At 35.2% G+C, this 20,121-nt stretch overlaps 5 protein-coding genes, 1 long non-coding RNA gene and 3 other non-coding genes across 12 annotated transcripts; 7 read left to right on the top strand and 2 right to left on the bottom strand.

The window, feature by feature from the left end:
* Positions 1–1,033: 1,033 nt before the first annotated feature.
* Positions 1,034–4,769, top strand: LOC104782231 (O-fucosyltransferase 19-like). The gene is made up of 8 exons (XM_010507106.3): positions 1,034–1,914; positions 2,727–2,799; positions 2,888–2,958; positions 3,056–3,144; positions 3,234–3,366; positions 3,450–3,682; positions 3,767–4,243; positions 4,334–4,769. Exons 1-8 carry the CDS (start codon positions 1,318–1,320, stop codon positions 4,581–4,583), a joined length of 1,923 nt encoding a protein of 640 aa, XP_010505408.1. The 5' UTR covers positions 1,034–1,317; the 3' UTR covers positions 4,584–4,769.
* A 284-nt stretch (positions 4,770–5,053) lies between these two features.
* On the top strand, positions 5,054–6,622 carry LOC104782226 (protein transport protein yos1). Of its 3 annotated transcripts, none has more exons than XM_019244949.2 (3): positions 5,054–5,187; positions 5,571–5,628; positions 6,236–6,622. In XM_019244949.2, exon 3 carries the CDS (start codon positions 6,243–6,245, stop codon positions 6,477–6,479), a length of 237 nt encoding a protein of 78 aa, XP_019100494.1. In that variant the 5' UTR covers positions 5,054–5,187; positions 5,571–5,628; positions 6,236–6,242; the 3' UTR covers positions 6,480–6,622. The 3 variants fall into 3 exon arrangements, with proteins under 3 accessions (XP_019100494.1, XP_010505402.1, XP_019100495.1); XM_019244950.2 differs by lacking the exon at positions 5,054–5,187 and adding an exon at positions 5,367–5,455; XM_010507100.3 differs by lacking the exon at positions 5,571–5,628 and having other exon boundaries at positions 5,061–5,187.
* On the bottom strand, positions 6,566–8,719 carry LOC104782227 (heme-binding-like protein At3g10130, chloroplastic). Its single transcript, XM_087510957.1, has one exon. The coding sequence runs from the start codon at positions 7,455–7,457 to the stop codon at positions 6,714–6,716; it is 744 nt and encodes a 247-aa protein (XP_087367083.1). The 5' UTR covers positions 7,458–8,719; the 3' UTR covers positions 6,566–6,713.
* LOC147946271 (small nucleolar RNA snoR26) lies at positions 8,042–8,135 on the top strand. Its single transcript, XR_015597986.1, has one exon. It is a non-coding gene; the product is annotated as a small nucleolar RNA snoR26 (small nucleolar RNA).
* Positions 8,225–8,323, top strand: LOC147946270 (small nucleolar RNA snoR27). The gene has a single exon (XR_015597984.1). It is a non-coding gene; the product is annotated as a small nucleolar RNA snoR27 (small nucleolar RNA).
* LOC147946269 (small nucleolar RNA snoR27) lies at positions 8,366–8,463 on the top strand. Its single transcript, XR_015597985.1, has one exon. It is a non-coding gene; the product is annotated as a small nucleolar RNA snoR27 (small nucleolar RNA).
* A 485-nt stretch (positions 8,720–9,204) lies between the features above and the next one.
* Positions 9,205–11,883, top strand: LOC104782225 (uncharacterized). Its single transcript, XM_010507098.3, has 7 exons — positions 9,205–9,518; positions 9,631–9,892; positions 10,169–10,327; positions 10,446–11,106; positions 11,199–11,305; positions 11,397–11,456; positions 11,551–11,883. Exons 1-7 carry the CDS (start codon positions 9,342–9,344, stop codon positions 11,583–11,585), a joined length of 1,461 nt encoding a protein of 486 aa, XP_010505400.1. The 5' UTR covers positions 9,205–9,341; the 3' UTR covers positions 11,586–11,883.
* Positions 11,884–13,631: 1,748 nt separating this feature from the next.
* Positions 13,632–15,190, top strand: LOC147946268 (uncharacterized). Of its 2 annotated transcripts, XR_015597234.1 has the most exons (3): positions 13,692–14,410; positions 14,718–14,802; positions 14,907–15,190. XR_015597234.1 is itself a non-coding variant. In XM_087510956.1 (2 exons), the coding sequence occupies exons 1-2, from the start codon at positions 14,025–14,027 to the stop codon at positions 15,127–15,129; spliced, it is 609 nt and encodes a 202-aa protein (XP_087367082.1). In that variant the 5' UTR covers positions 13,632–14,024; the 3' UTR covers positions 15,130–15,190. The 2 variants fall into 2 exon arrangements, 1 of the variants encoding a protein (XP_087367082.1); XM_087510956.1 differs by lacking the exon at positions 14,718–14,802 and having other exon boundaries at positions 13,632–14,410.
* A 1,789-nt stretch (positions 15,191–16,979) lies between these two features.
* Positions 16,980–18,695, bottom strand: LOC104782223 (uncharacterized). The gene is made up of 3 exons (XR_766979.3): positions 18,433–18,695; positions 18,039–18,222; positions 16,980–17,408 (listed from the first exon to the last, which is right to left on the bottom strand). It is a non-coding gene; the product is annotated as an uncharacterized LOC104782223 (long non-coding RNA).
* Positions 18,696–20,121: the final 1,426 nt, after the last annotated feature.

Raw genomic sequence — 20,121 nt, 5'->3', positions numbered from 1 at the left:
CTAGCATGGGTCTAATTCTAGTGCTGAATAAAAAGGTTGTGTAGTACATCCAAATTTTGCTAAGACATGAGCTGTATTATTACAATTTCTTGGAGTGTAAACAAATTGTATTAGATCAAAGGATTGTGACCAGTTTAGTGTTCTCTATACTTAGACTTCCATTGGTAAACATAACATGATTCCAAAATGACATTTTAGTAGTATTAAAAATGCATAACAAAATATCACATGATGAAATTACTATTTTTAAGTTGTGTGGTTGGATATATTTTGCATAAATGTAATACTACTTTACCAATATACACTTATATTTTGGATAAGCTAAATATTTTTAATGAATTTTAATATAGCCTAAATTGTATTCGATAAAAACATAGAAATATTAAAAATATATTAAAATTTTGTTAAGAAGTTTGTAAATTCTTTAAATATTAGTAAACAATTCTTTTCTTACTTTACAATTGTTAAATTTTTTACATATGTAAGATAAAGAAACATAAATTCTCAACCAATTGTCATAAATAAACAACTATGTTTTGTAATGAATTTTCACTTACATTTTTTTTAGGTGAAAACAAAAATTATGCATTTTCATGTTTTGGTAAACATTACAGTTTGTTTTTTTCTTTTTAGTTGGTAAGTTACTTGCATAATTACATTCCACCATTAAGATTTGTATTTATTTTCAATCGGCCTTCAAACCTGGAAATACATTAATCAGATGAATTTAACCAATGTGATACAACATACTATAAACATTTGTATATTTTGTAAAGTAGCCCATAATTCAGTTTTGTTATATCCTAAAAACTAATATCTTATTAAGATTTATACTACATTAAAGTTATTAAAGTTGATCTTTTGAGATTTATCAAAATAAGATGTTCGCATTTGGGAATTACCCAACACACCATAATTTTTAAAAGAATGTAAAATCAACCAAAAAAAATAAATGATTAGCAAAAGGTCCACACACACATACATACATAACATAAATCTAAACTATATATAAATACACAAACTCACCAAAACAGAGAGATTAGAAGAAAAAAAAAAAGTTTAGACACCTCTCACAGCTTATAGCCGAATCTCACGGTGGCTAATACAGAAACCCCAAAATAAAACCATAACATGCCCAACCACTACTAAACACCCTCCTAAAATCAAAATAACACACCAACGAACTTATTAAACAAACCAAAAACAAAAAAAATAAACCAACTTTTTTTCTCTCTCTCTCTCTTAAAAAAAAAAAATCAATCCTTTTTCCAATTTGGCGCTTTCCCGGAGATTGATTTTGCTTTCTCAGGCGGCGATATGTCGGCGGCCGGTGCAAGCCCTTTGGCCGTTGCACCAATCACTGCCCCAACAACCACCACACGCCGCCGTGTCGGAGATTCCTTAGAAACAACCTCCGAACGACCCTCCATTTCCTCCGATTACTGCAACAACAACAACACTGTCAACATCTCCGTCTCCCCTGATTTAGACGACGGAGAAGCCGGTTTACAAGGCGGCGCGTGTTCCTCACCTTCCTCAATTGGTTCCTCCTCTAGCGGATCCCACTACCACCACGATTATCATCACTACCACCATCACCACCCGACGATTCGGTACCTTCTCCTACGTAAACTACGGTTACCGTTTCTATGCGACGGTGGCGGATCAACGGCTGTGGTGGGTCAAGGTTGGTTCTTTTGTTCCGGGAGAAACATGGGTCGTCGGATCTTGGGCCTTCTCATGATCCTCGTCGTCGCTTCTCTCTTCCTTAGAGTCTCTCTCATGAGCGGGCGCGTCGTTGACCACGCGCACCGGAGAGATTTGAATGAGCTCGTTGTCGTACGGGCGTTACACGAAGATTGGTCAATGGCTCAACGTGCAATGACGGAGAACGTCGTCGTTGAAAAGCTTCCCGTATGTTTCTTTCTTCCTTGACAAAAAAAATAAAAATAAAAAATAAAAATCAAAGCTTTAAGCTATACGCATTTCAGATTCTTATGAATTTGAAACATTAGTTTCGTCATTTGATCAGTTTTTTTATTTATTTTTCCTGAAAAAGTTTTGAGCTTTCTGATCAAAAACCCAGAAAGCGTTTTGTTGCTAATTTTTTTCCTCTGTTTTCTAATTCCGTTGAAGAGTTTTTTTTGGGGTCAAAGATTGGATTTTTAACGGAAATTGGCGCTTTGTTTGTTTTTTCTGTCTTTTTCTCGGGAAAATTTCCAAATAGAAAAAGTGGGGTAGGATTAAATCATTAAACTAAAACGAATCATATTAGCTTTTACCAATTAAAATTCGTTTTTGCATAATTTCTGAGATTCGTTAATAATGAATTTGACGAGGAATTAGTCAAAATTGGATATTGAGCAGCCTTTTTAGTTTGGTATGGATTACCACTTTCTACAGTTTCCCATTGACCTTCGACTATGTGTTGCTGGAATGCATTATTTATTAATAATCAAATCTAAAAGCCCTGAGATTTTGTTCCTTTGTGTCAAATCTGGTGGATTGTGTCAATACTAAAAAGGAATGATCTTTAATGTAAACTCCTTTTGGGTTTTTTTTGGAACGGTGTAAATTCCAAAACAATGCATTTGTTGTTGGGATGATTGAAATTTATGAACTTTTGACTTTAGATTTATTAACTTTGGTTGTTTCTGCAACGTATGAAACCACACACTCATTTATATGTTTTGACTTGATTTTCCAATGATTTGGCGATTTTATAGATTCCGGAAATATGGCAGAAACCTGAAAGCGAAAATTATCACCAGTGTGTGTCACGTCCGAAGAACCGTTCAAGTAAAGACAGTTAACTTGCATTTCCTGATTCTTTCTTTATACAAGAGTTGCAGTTTTCTAGTTTTCTGAAATGTTTGTTTGATTTCAGGGCTGCGTAGGAAAACCAACGGCTATCTTTTAGTACACTCGAACGGCGGATTGAATCAGATGAGAACTGGGGTGAGTGAGAGTTCATGTGAAAGTATGTTTTACACATATTTGATCTCTGGTGTTTACTTATCTTTCTCTATTGTTTTTTTTTTCAACTGAAATGCAGATATGTGACATGGTTGCTGCAGCAAAGATTATGAATGCAACTCTTGTTCTTCCTCTCCTCGACCATGAATCTTTCTGGACTGACCCAAGGTTTTTATCTTATTTACTCCCTACACAACCAAGATATTCTCCAAGAAAATAAGTGGAATTTTGAAGAGTTAATTATTTGTGATTTGCAGTACTTTCAAAGACATTTTTGACTGGAGACACTTCATGAACGTATTGAAAGATGATGTTGACATTGTCGAGTACTTACCTCCACGATATGCAGCCATGAGACCTCTCCTCAAGGCTCCTGTTTCTTGGTCCAAGGTCTGTGCTCCTTGTTTCTACCATTTCCATAAACGGGGGTTCAGCGGCTTTTTGTGTGGTTAAAAGTTTTGTGCATTACGCAGGCTAGTTACTACAGAAGCGAGATGTTACCGCTCTTGAAAAAACATAAGGTGATAAAGTTCACACACACTGATTCACGCCTAGCCAACAATGGCTTGCCACCATCAATCCAACGGTTGAGATGCCTTGCTAATTACCAAGCATTAGGGTACTCCAGAGAGATTGAGGATTTAGGGAAAGTTTTGGTTAACCGGTTACGTAACAACAGTGAACCTTTCATTGCTCTGCACTTAAGGTACTGTGATGTTTCTTTCTTTATGCAGCCCTCAGTTTCATTTTTTCACACAAGGTGGTTGAAAAATGAGAATTTGAAATGCAGATACGAGAAAGATATGCTTGCCTTTACAGGCTGCAGCCACAACCTCACAGCTGGAGAAGCTGAAGAGCTGAGAATCATGAGGTACAATGTTAAACATTGGAAGGAGAAAGAGATTGACAGCAGAGAGAGACGGATCCAAGGCGGTTGCCCGATGTCTCCTCGAGAAGCAGCCATATTTCTGAAGGCAATGGGATATCCATCCTCAACGAATGTATACATAGTTGCTGGTGAAATCTATGGAGGAAACAGTATGGATGCTTTCAGAGAAGAGTACCCAAACGTCTTTGCTCATTCAACATTAGCAACTGAAGAAGAGTTAGAACCCTTTAAACCATACCAGAATCGCCTGGCTGCGTTGGATTACATTGTAGCACTTGAAAGCGATGTTTTTGTATATACATATGATGGGAACATGGCTAAGGCTGTACAAGGGCACCGTAGATTTGAAGGGTTTAAGAAGACTATCAATCCAGACAGGTTTGAATCAATCATTATCATTCCTTTTGCAGTTGCCTTTTTTTTTATTTTGGAACTTTTGACTGATATGGAGTCTAATGTGAATGGCAGGTTAAATTTTGTGAGACTAATAGATCATTTAGACGAAGGTATCATGTCTTGGGATGAGTTTTCTTCAGAGGTGAAGAGATTACATAATGGCAGGATAGGAGCTCCTTATGCAAGACTTCCCGGTGAATTCCCTCGGCTAGAAGAAAACTTCTATGCAAACCCACAACCAGATTGCATATGTGAAAAGTCCCAGCCTGAGCAAGTTTGGAAATCATCAGGAGAGTCAGATAGATGGAAAAAGAGTGCTTGAAGATAGAAGACACAGTGAAACACAATACAAACACATATTGATTCAAAACCCTTTTTTGTTGTAGCCTTCTTGTACAATATAGGAAAAAAGAAGAAGACAAATTCTTCCAAGAATATCCTCTACAAAATGTGTAGAATTGATTCCACCATACAGGAACATCAAAGATATATAGCATTTTTTTCCCTCTGTGTATCTCTTCAGAACAGCTGATTAGTAGAAAGAAAAGTAAAAAAAAATCCCAATAGAGATTTTTGATTGTTCCTTTCAAAAAAGCAGCATGATTTGTGTACAACAGCAGTATTCTTTCATCTCATTGTTGTTATAAGAAGATTCTCAGAGCTTCTATGTTGATTGCCAATAGGACTGGATTTAGTCAGCATGATAAGTAAGAGCCAATAGGACTGTATTTAAAAACTTTTTCTTTTCACTGAAGCCATGTGGTCGGGTTCTGACCCGAATAGAGTTGTACCGGGTCAACCCGGTTCTGCTTTTTTTTTTTTTTGGTTCATTGAGAGATGAATTTGATGGTTCAAGTTAGAAACAGATCGCAAGCTTCGTCTTTTCAACAAGATTTCTCCAATACTCATCTCATCTCATCTCACCTGTAAGTAATCTCCTTCTTCCTCCACTTCTCTCTATCTCTCTCTCTGTCTCTTCAACTGCTCATTTTATTGAGCCTTTCAATGAGTCATTTGGTGGGACAAAAAAAAAACTCGATCTTTTTTATTGGGTTTGAAATCGTTCCTCGATACTGGTTAAGCTAATTGCTAGATTTGGGGTTTATATCTTTAGGGATATCGATCAATCAATCAGTTCGATTGAATTTATTAGAAATCTTGGATCTTTCGATCGAAAACTATACTTACGATTGTGTGAGCCTCTCTCTTATCTAGAACAGGATTTGGATTACTCTGCATCTAATATCATTTGTCTTATAAGGAAGTGAAACTGATGATCATTGGAATCTGTTTTATTCGTTTTCTGCAGTTATTCTTAGGTTCACGAGTTTCTATCAAAGACTTTGAGCTAAACTTCCTTAACTCGGGTAGGCATTTGCTTAAAGCCTCTTATTGCGTTTTTCACATTTCTCTTGGTCTAAGTATTAGATATGAGGTCTTGTTAATCTACTGTGATAACTTCCAATCTCGCTTGATTCAGCTATTGAACAATGAACATGATTATCCAGTTTTTTTTTAGTTATTGGTTTCACAATGTTAAACCTATTCCCATGAGATAACCATGTCAAGTTTTCTTAGCTTTCTTGCTATTTTGGAGTTGCTTTATGTGATTCTACTTCCCTCTTGAGGATTGTGTTACTTGGTAGTTGGTATGATGGTAATGGGCGCAATCGTTAGACAACATTGGAACACTAGAAACATAGTTTTAGATTTCAAGATACCAAACAATGAAAACTAGGACCTGCCGAGATCACTGTTGAGCTTTATAGTAGTAGTAGTATTGCAATTGGTTCTTGTTCATTATTAATGTGTTAGATTCAAAGATTTTTCCTGCTACATTCGTGTGGCTTTCTTCTCTGTATCTTTCAGAACACCAAATATTCAAAATCACTGCAGTTGCTCATACATGACTACTTGTATATAGTATCACAATTGTATGCATAGTTTCTGATTGTTTTCAATCATTTTCCACAGAATAATCATGGGCTTCTGGACGCTGATGGAAGGATTGTTGCTATTTGCAAATGCATTGGCTATCCTCAACGAAGACCGTTTTCTAGCTCCCAAAGGATGGACACTTGCAGAGCTCCACCAAACTGGGAAAAGAAACTCTCTCAAAGGCCAAATCATCGGTCTCATCCACGCCTGCCATTACATGAGGCTTCCTCTCATGCTCTTTAACTTAATTGTCATTGTCTTTAAGCTTTTCTCCGGTTAATATGATCAAAACCCACTTTTTGAATAAATTTTTCAATCCACAACATTTCTGCAAGTTCTTCTTGTCCCTTGCTAAAGATTAAGCAGTTTCTTGTTTGATTCACTCATTCTAAAGGAAATTCAAAACCAAAAGGTTACATTGTATACATTATTGTTATGCTTCTTTTAACTACAAACGCACAAAGTGAAACAACAACTTCTTTAAGAACAAAAGCTCAACACTTTGGATCATATATCATTCAACGGGAATCATGACCTCATTGGTCCTGAACGGTGGTAACGTCCATGGAGGATTATACCTAGCAAGAACGAAATCGCCTGTGATCTTAAACCCATCTTTCTCAAGATCACTCGTAAGCTTCTTCACCTTATCACTAACCACACTCTCCGACGTCGTACCACTGAACTTAACCACACCGTACTTCCTCCCACCTTCCTCCCTAATCACAACCCTCTCATCCGTCGGACGCGGCGCCTCCTCCGCCTTCGTGTACTTAGACGGCAACAAAAACTGCATCGTAACCATCTTCGTCTTCCCTCCTCCTCCACCACCTTCCTCCTTAGTCACCACCGGAGAAGTCATCTCAATCTTCTCACTCTCCTTGGTGATCACAGGAGCAGTCATCGCAATCTTCTCACCTTCCTTCGTGATCACCGGAGCAGTCATAGCAATCGTCTCCGGCTTCTCGTTCTCCGGTTTGCCAAATACGCCTATGTACTTAGCCAGAACCTGAAAGCCTCCGTCTTTATCACCTTTAAACTCCGACGCGTCGTACGTAACCTCCGCCGCAACCGCCGGTGGATATTCACGGATCTCGTAACCGTCGCCGGATTTAGTCACCGTGTATTTGGGAGTCTCGACAACGATTTTACCAAAAACCATACCCATTATGTAAGTTTTACCAGAAACAATTCCCATAGAAGAAGTATTTATCAGTTTTGTTCTTTCGGTTACTAAAGGCAAACGTGTGGTTAGCATTTATCTGATAAGGTTTGTGTATATAAAAATATTTCAGTTTACTTATAGAAGAAGATACAATTTTTTTGATATAACTCAAATCAGAGACGAGTCATGGTTTACTAACTTGCTCTATGACTAAATTTTACAGAAGTAGTTTGACACGTTTCTGTGTTGTGTGGTTCAGACTTGAGAGATTTTACATTTCGTTACGTGGAGGTTCTGGTTCCACGACAAAGCTGAGAGACTATTTCTTTCTCGGTGGGTTAAAAAAAACGACACGTATGTTTTGGAAAACGGCACGCAGTTAGCGTTTTAAAGGATAGCGTATCCTTTCCGTGTTTAAGAATTAGTAATATATCTGTTACCAAACAGAAGAGTAGGGCTATTTTTTGTTTTCCCTTTTTTTTTTTTTTTCTCGGCGTCTTATATATAAATTGTTCTCGACCTAGTTTCGTTGAATCTGAGAAATTCGTACGGCGATTTGACCTACTCTTTCGTTCGTCTCTGATTTATAAGCTATTTGTGGATTGATTTTTTTTTTTTCTAGTTCGATCTTAGTTTTTCTATTGGGATTTCTAGGTTTTTTTATTGTTGTAGTTGAGTGAGCATCGGTGATGAATCCACGAAAAAATTGTTATCCTTGCACTTTGATTGCTAGTGAAGAAACAAATGGGGTTTTCAACTTCTGAGATGCTCTTTTTTTTTTTTGGTTTGTTTTTGTGTCTTTGATGATGATGATTCAATGTTTGGATTGTGTTTTGTATTTGGTTTGATTTTGTTTTAGGATTGGATCGATGATTTGTTAGTTTAAAATACTGCGTTATCTTTCTGCAAATCTCCTCTTAAGGATTTTGAAGAAAAACAATAAAAAGCTGAGATCCAATTGTTTTTAAATCCCTTGTTTGTGTTTTAGTTGGATTGTTAGAGTCAGATCGATGATGTCAATTGAAAATACTGCGTTATCTATCTTAAAATCTCTTAAACAAGAGTTGCAGACACTAAACAGAAAACGCTGAGATCTGATTATTAGTCTTAGCCTAATTCAGTTGATATGTCGTTGTTTTAGTTCTTAATCTTGGTTTGGGTTTTGATTTCTCCTTGTACGATTATTTTTGGACATAAGATTGAATTATAAATAAGTTTCAGACTTAAATTGCTACGCATTCATAAGAATAATGGGGTAAATATATTTAGCAACTTTTGAAAGATAAAAAACTGAACATTCATGAGAATAATAATGGCTTAATAATATGATTTAGCGACTTTTAAAAGATAAACAAAAAAAACTTAACAAAGCTCGGTTGATGCAATTCTTAACAGAAGAATTGTAACCGTACTCGGAACATCAAAGCATATGATCTAATCTATAAATACTTTTGACTCATTTTAAGGCCTTTAGTTACCCTTGTCAGCAGAACCGGCCGTGATACTTTGAAAGCCACACAGCAAGAGCTTTACAGGCTACAACACACACAAAAGAAAGCCTTATATTTAAAAAAACTGATGAATCTCACAAGGTGGGTTCGAACACATGACATGTTCTTCTACTTCTCCGGAACTGACCGGAATTTTGACATTAAATTGACCGATTAATTTAATTTCACTAGGTTTTTAATCAAACGATTGGAAAATAGTTACAAACGAACCAGCCCAAACCGAACGGTCCAGTACAGTAAAATCGAACGGTTCAGTGAACATAAATGGTTTTTTTTCCAATTGTTGGCCCTTATAACAGAAAAAATTTAGCTTCACCCGCCACAAGAAATCTCCCGGCAAAATCGAATTAAACCGTTCCAAAATCTCCCGCTCCCTCCTCCTTTTCACCTTCTTCTTCTTCTTCTTCTTCTTCTAATCTCTCTCTCACTCTCCTTCGCATTCACAATCTTTAAGCGTTTCGGAGAAATGGCGAAATCAAACAGATCCAAGGCTTCAGAGCGTGTAATAGGCAACGGTGAAGTAACTCCGATTCAAGTCGCGTTCCTCGTCGATCGATACCTTTGCGATAATCGCTTCTCAAAAACCCGTTCCCTTTTCAGATCTGAAGCTTCTTCTCTCATCTCTAACTCTCCTGTTCGCGAAGTAAGCACCACCTCGATAATTTAATCTTTCAATTTCTCTAATTTGATTCATCTATTAGTTGAGTGAGTCTTACAGTTTTTTTCTTTTTTTCTTTCTTTTCGATTTCGTTTAGGTTCCGAACAGTTTGTTACCTCTGAATGAGATTTTAAACGAATACATCCTTCTCAAGAAGGAGAAGATGATGATAGATCAGGAGAAATCGAAACTGGATCAAGAGAAATCTCGTGTTCAGAATCTGTTGAATGGGATGCAGGATGTGATGAATGCTTATAACTCCACCGTCGCTTCACCTCCTCCTCCTCCTCCGGCGGATATCCAAGTGGTTGCTGCTTCGACTTCTAAACAGAACAACAACTTTGGTGTCTCTTCTTCAGGTAAATTGAAGATTACTTGCTGCTTTTGGTTTAATTCTGGAATTAAATTGGAATCATCATTACTGTCTTTAGTTTGTGTTGAACTTGATTGCTACTTGAGCTCTGATTTTGATATTGAAGCTGTTTGAGCTGCTACTTTAGTTATATCATTGGTTATGACATAGATTACAGACTTGGTAACCAAATTTGCTAATGGGTAGATTTTGTATATTGGCTGATGTTTCTGGAATCTGGATGTTTTTTTTGTGGAGCTAATGACATGTTCTTGTTTTACAGGATGCACTGTGTACAACACAGCTAATGTAATAATGCCAGTATCATTACCAGGAAACAAAAGAGTTGGGAGTTTCACTGCACCTTGTTTAAGTCAGTCTACTACCAAAAAGCGAAAGAGTCCTGAGGTTTCTCTTGGAGCTCCTTCTGTTTCTAGGAAAGGTAGTTTTGCTGCAGTTTATTCTTTTTATATACTTCATTGATGTGATGATGATGATGATACCTTTTAAGTCTTCATAATCCTTAAACTTGTTTTGTCTCTTCTTTTTTCTTAATTCAGGGGTGAAAAAGCTCCAACAAGCTGATAAGGTGGTGGCTAATTACTTGACGTTTCAAACATCATCTGAAATACAAATGCCTGTGAACAACGGTGTAGCTAATAAGTCGTCTGATCTTATGCCAAGTGTGGCAAAGTGTTTGTTTAACAAATCAGACATGTTGTCTCCTCCGACCAGTTCAGCTTGTCCGAGGACACCGCAAAAGCAAGCATCTAATCAAAGTGATAGGTCTGTCAGTCCCCAGCAAGAAGTTACTCCTACAAACTGCACAATTGTTACCAAGGAGAGAATCACAGTCAGTCCTCTCAAACAAATTGGTTCTTATACAGTGGAAAGGAGCCATATGGTTTCTTCTTTTTCGCCTGTGAAGTCTAATCTGAAAATGTCGAGTAAAAGAGATCATGTGAAAGGAAGGCTCAACTTCGATGACACTGAAGCCACAATGCACTTAGATGCACCTGTTACTGCTGATATGGTTTCAACTTCCTCATCTGGCTCTGAAGCAGAAGCTGATTTGTTTGACATAGATTTTTCCAACATAGATCTTCTCAGTGAAGACTTTTCATTTTCAGAGCTACTAGTTGATTTCGATCTTGGTTGTGAAGGAATGCTAGACCCTTGCCTTCCACAACCATCTAATTTCCACATAGAGAGTGCTTCAGGGTATATATTCTTCTCTTTGGCTTACTATACCGTCTGAAAATTTTAACTATCTGCTCTGCCATTTACCTATTAGATCCAATTCTGAATCACAGGTCATCTCCTGAATCAAGAAACACGAATCTAGAGCCTGACCAGGTTGTATCAGAGTATACATCAACAGTAACAGAAATGACACAAGGGAAAGACATGAACACACAAGGTGGGTTTAGAGTCCTGTCTTCACTTCATATATTAGATATAGAATGCCATAGCTGTTCACAGTGATAAACTCTTACTGTTTCAATTTGCAGGATCTGACTCCATGACTACTGTGAAGTCTATAACAAAATGCTTACGAATCTTAAGTCCTGGTAATTGCCCATTCTCACTGTGATCATATAACCATACTAGAGATCTCAATCATGTATCTTTTTTTCCTGACATGACAATTTCTTCTATATGCAGCCAAGAATTGCATAGAGAGAGTCACAATTGACTGATTCGAGTGTCCATGTCCACCTAACCACGCTTATGTATATGTCTTGAGAGCTCCAACTTAGATCTTTTCCGGATGTATTGTGAGAATGTAGTAGCCCTTTGGTTAGCTCCTAGATAGTTCTAAATGTAAGTTATGTAAACTATAAATTATTTCCTCTAAGTTAGATTAGTTTTGGTAGCTCAATACTCTACATGACGACTATCCATAAAAGTAGAAGTAACTTGTTATTATTTTACAATTCATGTCTCTATTTGATTTACCACCAAAACTATCTGAATCAAACCAAGAGTACTTCTCCACTTTTTTGTTCTGTCCACCTAATTTGGGCCACCAGCCAAATGTTTCTGTTGAACAACACATATCATTCAAATATTTCCAGTTTCTGGTCTTGTTTTAACAACTTTTCCAGTTTTGAACATGAAACTGTTGAGACAGAGCAACTACTTGTGTTGTCCTTTTCGATGTTTATTAACAAACAAAACATAAAGAGTCAAAGCAAAAAAGAGAAAAGGAATTGGGCAGATCCGGCAGAATATATGAGTAACACTCGCACGAGGTGATCCATAACCTTCATGAGTCCTAGTTACAAGATGTATGCACTAAAGTTTTTTTTTCACATTTAGAGTTATAGATTTCATAAAGTGTTGAATGAATGTTTTTAGGGATTCAAACATATTTACTAGGAAAATATATCGATGTTGTTTGTTAGAACATGAATATGAATAACAAATCGTTAGAGCTTGGTGATTATACTAGTTCCCATATATTCAACATGCTTAGTTTCATGAATTGGAGGAGTTAGTACATATCTCATCTCCTCTCTTGAAAAGATAACGAACTTATTTATTTAAAATATCTTGTCATTTTGATAGAAGAAAACTCCAAATATAAAGATTCAAATGAAACAAAGAATAGGTATGTCTTGTCATTAGAACTAGACCCACCAATTTGATAAACTGTTGTTTTCTTAATTTATTTTATTTTTGCCATCAAAATTCGTTTTACCCTTTTTGTTTCTTTGTTTCTTTTATTCCTTTGGTGGTTCAACATTTTGACGTGGAAAATGAGATTCCTATTTCTTTTTAGTTTTAATTTGTATGGCTTTACGAATAAATAGTTATTCCTTGCTTGTTTGAAATATCTTTCTTCCTCATAAAATATAAAATTTTAATCTAAAAAAGTTTTATAGTATCTCTGTTTTCTTGGGTAGCTAAGCTAGTAACATCAATCAAATACTATACAGCTCTTTTTTATTGGTAAAATAAACATAGCTCCACCGTTTAACTTCGTGGCATGGCCTTCATAATGTTGTGACAAATCCACTTGTGGATGAAGTGTCTATTGAGGATGAGAATGAGGACCAAAAACAAAATCAATAGAAACTGAGAGTGATATAAATTTTTTGGAAATATATGCATATGATATTTATAGTGTACACACAAACGCAAAGGCCATCATCATATCTCGTTTCTCAAAAGTGTTTGGCGTAATAGATCGACATTAAAGTTGCCGACGAGCGTTGAGGAAAATTACAAAACAGTAATGACTACGATCATTTGTTTTTTTTTTCTTTCTTGAAAACACGTTAATAATTTTCGTGAATAAGAGGATCATCATCGGAGTAAATATTTTCAAACATTTCTTTGGTAAAAAAGTTATGGTAAATCAAGATTGGTGAAACTGTTCAATTCAAAATCTAGAGTTATTTATGGTGTTACTCCAAGAAAAAGAGGACAACAAAGTCCTACAAAAAGATGACTCAAAACCGGAGAGTACGTAAAGTTTTCAAACCATAAATTTTGCCAATAGTACCATCGATGAAAAATCAAAAGACAACAACAAAAAAAAAAAAAATGGCCGTGATTAAATCGATCGGAGGCGGGAATGAGTCAAAAGTGTATCCAAAACAAGAAACTTCACAATGTAATGACATAACTACCCCTATACGATTTCTATTTTTATTCTTCTTTCAAGGACCGAATCGGGTTTTCCATAAACTTATGTAATTTCTCGTTATACAAATTACGACGATCACGCAATATGAACCGTTGGATACGGGTGTAATCGAGACGCTTAAACGTTGTAATACCGTCGAACGTATAGAAGAATCTCTAACTCGTAACAAACAAATCCCTTAAATTTGGTACAAGCTGCTCATGAGAGATAAACAGTTGGGGTTCTCTTTTCTTTTTCTCTTTGCTTTTAACTATTTAATATCTTCTTCCTTAATTTATAGTCATAGTTTTCACTTTCACTTATGTTTCTTTAGCTTACTCCTCTGCTCCACCACTACTATTACTCACTCCTCCTACAATCTCTTACTTCTCAGTAAATAATATAATCTTCTTTTGTTGGTTAGATATCACCAAATCCACAAAAACCCCCACTTCTTTAAATTCCTTCTTCAGTTTTGTATTGACTGTAGACCAAAAAAAACACAATGACAGACATCGATTTAGAACAAGGGGGAGCTTTTGGATATCACCACCGGAGGTCATTGGACGGAAGTGACGCCAGCGTTTATTATTCAGACGGGGAAGACGTGACGTCATGCTACTCTTACTTCTATTCGACGACTGGAGGATCGTACGAATACGAAGGAGATCAGTCGAGGAAAGTGTCGTCCGTGATGAGTTCTTCTTCGGAGATAGACGATGGTGATGATAATGATGCGACGGCGCCACCGGAGAAAGATTGTCGTATATGTCATTTGGGAGTGGAAACGAGCGGTGGAGGTGCGATTGAGTTAGGGTGTTCGTGTAAAGAAGATTTGGCTGTTGCTCATAGACAATGCGCTGAGACTTGGTTCAAGATCAAAGGCGACAAGTAATTATATTAAACCTACTTTATTTTTAATTATTTTCTCGAATTTTCGAGTTATGGGTTTTGATTAACTTTGATCATAATTCTTGTTAGGATTCTTAGGAGTTCTTGTTTTTTTTTTAGGACGTTTTCGTTATCTTATTTTTGTGTATAATTTTATTGACTTATTCTCTAATAATTAATTTTCGATTTAAGAAATTTGTCAAACTTTTGAAAATTTTGGCATATGTGAAGCGTAAGTTCTTTAGCTAGAGGTATTAACTTAAAATGTTTTCTTCTTTTTTTCAATGTATTTTTAACTTGGTTGTAGGTAAACACCACTCAAAATTCACGGTTAAAATACCTTCATTTGTTCTCTTATTTGGTAAAGAATTATGAGCCATTAATTTAAGCACGTAAGTTTTTGTGAGTTAGTTGCTAATTATGCACCCCAAGAGTTTTGTTTACTTTATAGAAAATTAACATACAAGATACAACATATATATGTTTATTGAAACAGAGTATGCGAGATTTGCCAATCGGTAGCCCGAAACGTGGGCGGTGCGAACGAAATGGTTGGGTCAACAACGATGGAAGAGAGAGAGTTGCGAAACAGCGAGGACACTGGGGCGGTGGAGAATAGGTGGCAGCCACAGAGAGTGGTGAATTTAGTGTTAGCTTGTATGGTTTTTGGGTTCTTTATATCATGGATCTTTCATTTCCACGTTTCCTCTTCTTCTTGAACCCCCAAAACATATATATTGATGAGTCTTTGCAATCAAATCTATACACTCTACTTTAAAATATGCTTAAAGCTGTAGGGGGCAACAACAACAATAACACATAACATAACACTCACCAAATATAGTATTAAAGAAAAATGAAACAAATTCTAGTCTGAATTTTTTTTCCTATATTGTTTAGTATATAGAACAATTTAGTTATTACTTATTATACCGTAGCAGTATTGGTTATACGTTCTTCCACATTATATGCCTCTATACCCAAGCCTTGTGAGTTCCCTATTGTCTTTTTTTTTCCCACCATGAACCATAATTTATTACTAAATACGTCACCATAAAAACCAATTTGATAATTTCTTCATTTAATTTCAAGTTCCAACTTATTTCCTCACTAGTCAGTTTTTAATATATTTTTACATTTCTTCATTAAATGATTAAAATTTTATGAAATATTTGCAAAAATGATTATTTTGTATGGACTTGAACTACAAAATTATAAATCTGTATAAATTATACACGAGCAATTTATATGTATTGATGAACAATATATTTAATTATAATATTTATATTTTGATAGGTGTGATATTTTTTGAGAAAAAAAAAATCAATGTGCCCCATAGTAAATAATTTTCTACATCCATCATTGTCCTACAGAGTAATTTGACTAATTTCTATCTTCTGATCTTGTTTCTTCATATCACTTCTCAGTTATTTAATTTCCTCCCCCTGTAACACTATCACCTGGAATCAGAATAATGTCAACCTCTTAGTAAGAACACCCAATAAAATTTAGTTTCAAAATTAACACATTACCTTATGCAATGATGCTATAATTTGCTTTTGATATAGTGAGTCTGGATTAATTCTTCTCATTGCTCATTGGAGAAGTTGTTGTTTAATGAATGTGGAGTAAGCAAGCGCTAATCACAAAAATTTGGTCCATTATTTATATTGGGAGACCGTCGAGATGATATAGTCAAAATGATTATAGAAGTATGAAATGCATGAAAATATTAATTATAGAAGAATTAAGAAAATATGTTTGATTGTTTGGTAATGTCAATATCTTAATTAAGAAAATTTACATTATCACTAAATATATGGGTATACATTTGAGTTTATGATCTTAACTAGAAACTACTTCAGATAAATAACTTGTACAACATTACAATCTTTTTTTTTATAAGTCATAGTTCAAAATTTTGTTTTTTGTAAGTCCATTCAATTTCTGTGACCGTGAGTTCGAATATATTTTAATTATGCAAATTGCATACAATTATGAAGAAGAAAAATGATTTTAGCTTCTCTTAATTTTGTAGATTTTTTTTTTTTGGAAAATCAAACATGCATGCTCAATTGAAAAAACATTTTTTAAGGCCATGAATGGAATGAGTTTTTAAAATTGGTTTTTTTAGCTTTTGGTTTTTAGATTTTAGTTTTTGGTTTCTAAATATTTGGTTTTTGGTTTTTGCTAAAAAGTTTAAAACATTTTTTAAAATAATAATAAAAATTCAAAATGAAAGAATAACACTCACGATTACAAAAACTACTAAAAGATGGTTTTTGGTTTTTCTTATAAAATCTCCCAAAAACTAGATTTCCTATTTTTTAGGGAAACCAATTTTATAAAATCTTGAATGACAATAAATTAGATTTTTAGAAAAACTAAAACTAAAATCTACTTCAAAACTTGTAAACTAAAATCTACTTCTGCGTTCGGCTCTTTTTATTGATGGAAGAACTGCTGTATAGGTCAACAAAGATATCTAAGTCTCCCCATTGTGTGAAGAGATTTGACACAAATGATCCAAATGGTTGAACAGTAGCACCTAACAATGTATACCAGAAGCAGATAAATATGGGAGAGTTTCATTCTAGTATATGTCAAAGTATCAGATGAAATCATTTTGGTTACATAACAAGAATAGTGAATGGGAAAGATTAACAGCATTGAACAAATTTAGCTATCTCATTTTCATTTCCCATTATCACAATAGTGAATGAGATTACCTTAACTGAAAGCTCTAACTATCTCATTTTCATTTCCCATTATCACAATAATCACACAGATACCCATGAAAAATGATATAAATTAGAAGAAGCATAAAAGTGTGCATCAACACCTCACCTCTTAAACAGTCTACATATTGTACGACGCCACACAACCGATTAATCACTTGGATCCTCGCATCCCAATCTGCTCGCGTAGGTCTAATCTCTTTAATAATTTCTTGAAGGGTAGGATCAAAGACAGAGTTTTGACTCATCGTCTGGCTCTTCTACAACAACAATACCAAACACATTTTAGTAAACAAACAACACCTAATCAAATAAGTTCGAACAAAAAGAATCAGAATCATATATGAGCAATGTACTTTTGATGTCTAAAAAATATCACTAAATCCATGGTTTAAATGATCCAGATTTGAAAATTCATGGTTTAAATAACTTTAATTTAAAAGTTTATGGTTCAAATGACATTTTCTCGAATTAAAATTTTCATCAAAACGATGTCGTTTTGTCACTAACGAGTAGGGATGTCAATTGGGCTGACCATGTCCAAATGGGTCTGTCCAATTGGACACCTCCATTTTTTGGACATTCATGGTTTAAGCCCAAATAAAACCATGTCCAAATATGTCTAAACCAAATAGGACCATGACCAATTGGGTTGTCCATGGGGTCCAGATTATACATAAACTCATCAAATACTTATTCTTAAGATTAAACTTATAAATTCATCATTAACACTCAAAAGTTCATACTAAATCCATAAATAAGTTATAAATCCATACATAAGTTATAAATCCATACTAAATCCATAAATAAGTTATAAATCCATACTAAATCTTTATCTTTCTCTCCAATTATAGTGAAATTTTTCCAACACCTTGAATGTCTACGTTTACCTCTTTTCACTTGAGCATGAGATGATTCACCCATGAGAGATTCATCTTCCACCGGATTGTTTTCATCTTTCACCGGATTGTTTTCATCTTCCACCAGATTGTTTTCTTCTTCCAGCATATGTTGATCCCATTCAGTATCACTCACGATGTAGTTATCATCACACAAGCTCAGTGATTTGTCCATCTGTGGACATGAAAAAAATAAACGTGAGACAATGATGCCAACAGAAACAATGAACTCAAGGAGACTCGAATTTGAGTTATCTAGTTACATGAAACATCATGATTCATGAACAAAAAACAAAATCAACATCACAAACCCAGTAATTAGAGTAATTAGAGTAAAACCCACAAACCCAGTAATTACGAATTAGAGTAAACCCACAAAATTTACCTTTTCAAAAGTTCGCAAAGTAGAGCTTCAGATCTGATTGAAGCTCCAAGCTTCAGATCACGAGAAGCAGAGCCGCAGAGGAGATGCTTGATGACGATTGACGAGATGAATGATGATTTGAAATTGATTATCGCCTGAGAGAGAAACTTAGAATCGATTATCGCCTGAGAGGCTGAGAGAGAAAGAGGAGAAAGAGAGAAGAAATGAAGAAAAAAAAGTTTCCCCCAAATTGTAAAAACCCTAATTTTTTAGGGTTATTGGACAGTCCACGTCCAAATTAGTTTGGACCATATATCAATGGGCTAAATTGGTTTTAGATCCATTTGACCATTTTAAATTTGATAATGACTAAAACCAGTCAAAATTTGGATTGGACAACCCATCGTTTTAGAGACCAATTGACATCTCTACTAAGAAGAAGAGTGGTTAACGGCGTAATAAGGTCCAAATTTGAGTGGAGCATTGCGTTATTGCTTGATCAACTTCGATCCAAATTTGTACTAATCCAACTTCAGTCTTTTTTTTTATTTTCTAAATATATATATATATATATATATATATATATATATATATATATATATATATATATATATGATATTCGAAAGTCAAAACAAGTCAAACATCCTGGACGAGTAAGAAGGTTCGAAATCAACTTGTAAATGAAAGACTCTGTGTGAGCCAGAAGGTTTGGAAGGCTCTCTCTGCACTTTTAAAGTTTTAAGCCTCTCAATCTTCCGATCTTCTCTCTCTCAAGTCGATCTCCCTCTTCAGGTATTTCTCGTTTCTAGAGATTTTGAAATGTGATTATGTTGCCCTGACTCGAGGCCTCGGTTATGTAATTTCAGAGATTCCTCATCTGATAGGTTGATTATGATAAATTACACATATGTTTTCCTGTTTCCTTGGTTAATTTGTAGAAAGAAATGTAAGTTCTTTCAAAGAGATTCTTTGTGATCACGGAGAAATGAGTATTCATATATTGCAACAGGTGTTAAGTGATATTGAAAGTGGGAAAGATTTCATCTTGTGTGACAGGGTGAGTGAGTACAATAGAGACGTCAGATTCCTACAGGTACTGAAAAGGGAATGAGTTATTGGATTAAAGATATATCTTGTTCGTTTCTAAATTGCTATTCGTTGTGTTTATGAAGGATTTTTGAAAAAAAAATTTGGGGGTAGCACTGGTGAATTTAAGGTACTCTTTCTACAAGAATCTAAGTTTGCTTCGATCTCTGTTATACATAGTTTCAGTAAACAAACTTTAGCAAGTGTTCATCATCTCTGTTTAAGTCTATGGTGAATTGGTATCATGAGAACTCATACGAATTTGAGGCGAGGAGTTGTTCTTTCAATATGATTTTTCTTCATTTTATTTGTCTAAAATGAGGAGTGACGGCTACAGAATGAATTTGATGATCTGTAAAATGTTCTTTAAGAGTTGAGATGTTCATTCAGTTGATCCTTGGCTATGTCTCAACACTGTGATTTATGCGACTGTCTTGTTTTCTTAATGATGTCATGCTACTCTTACTTCTACTCGACGAATGGAGGATCGTACGAATACGAAGGAGATCAGTCGAGGAAAGTGTCGTCAGTGATGAGTCCTTCTTCGGAGATATATGATGATGGCGCAACAGCGCCGCCGGAGAAAGATTGTCGTATTTGTCATTTGGGAGTGGAAACGAGCGG

Source organism: Camelina sativa, chromosome 4 (assembly GCF_030686135.1).
Source record: "Camelina sativa cultivar CO46 ecotype springtype chromosome 4, ASM3068613v1".
Classification (NCBI taxonomy): Eukaryota; Viridiplantae; Streptophyta; class Magnoliopsida; order Brassicales; family Brassicaceae; genus Camelina; species Camelina sativa.
This window is presented reverse-complemented; position numbering and strand designations above follow the sequence as displayed.

Bases quoted from the DNA above. Each gene is read 5' to 3' on its own strand.
- LOC104782226 (XM_010507100.3), top strand. From the start codon at position 5,099: ATGAATTTGATGGTTCAAGTTAGAAACAGATCGCAAGCTTCGTCTTTT. The intron at 5,188-6,235 runs GTAAGTAATCTC...CATTTTCCACAG, and splicing joins CATCTCATCTCATCTCACCT to AATAATCATGGGCTTCTGGA.
- LOC147946268 (XM_087510956.1), top strand. From the start codon at position 14,025: ATGACAGACATCGATTTAGAACAAGGGGGAGCTTTTGGATATCACCAC. The intron at 14,411-14,906 runs GTAATTATATTA...TTATTGAAACAG, and splicing joins TTCAAGATCAAAGGCGACAA to AGTATGCGAGATTTGCCAAT.
- LOC104782231 (XM_010507106.3), top strand. From the start codon at position 1,318: ATGTCGGCGGCCGGTGCAAGCCCTTTGGCCGTTGCACCAATCACTGCC. The intron at 2,959-3,055 runs GTGAGTGAGAGT...ACTGAAATGCAG, and splicing joins TGAATCAGATGAGAACTGGG to ATATGTGACATGGTTGCTGC. The intron at 3,683-3,766 runs GTACTGTGATGT...TTTGAAATGCAG, and splicing joins TTCATTGCTCTGCACTTAAG to ATACGAGAAAGATATGCTTG.
- LOC104782227 (XM_087510957.1), bottom strand. From the start codon at position 7,457: ATGCTAACCACACGTTTGCCTTTAGTAACCGAAAGAACAAAACTGATA.
- LOC104782225 (XM_010507098.3), top strand. From the start codon at position 9,342: ATGGCGAAATCAAACAGATCCAAGGCTTCAGAGCGTGTAATAGGCAAC. The intron at 9,893-10,168 runs GTAAATTGAAGA...CTTGTTTTACAG, and splicing joins CTTTGGTGTCTCTTCTTCAG to GATGCACTGTGTACAACACA. The intron at 11,457-11,550 runs GTAATTGCCCAT...TTCTATATGCAG, and splicing joins CTTACGAATCTTAAGTCCTG to CCAAGAATTGCATAGAGAGA.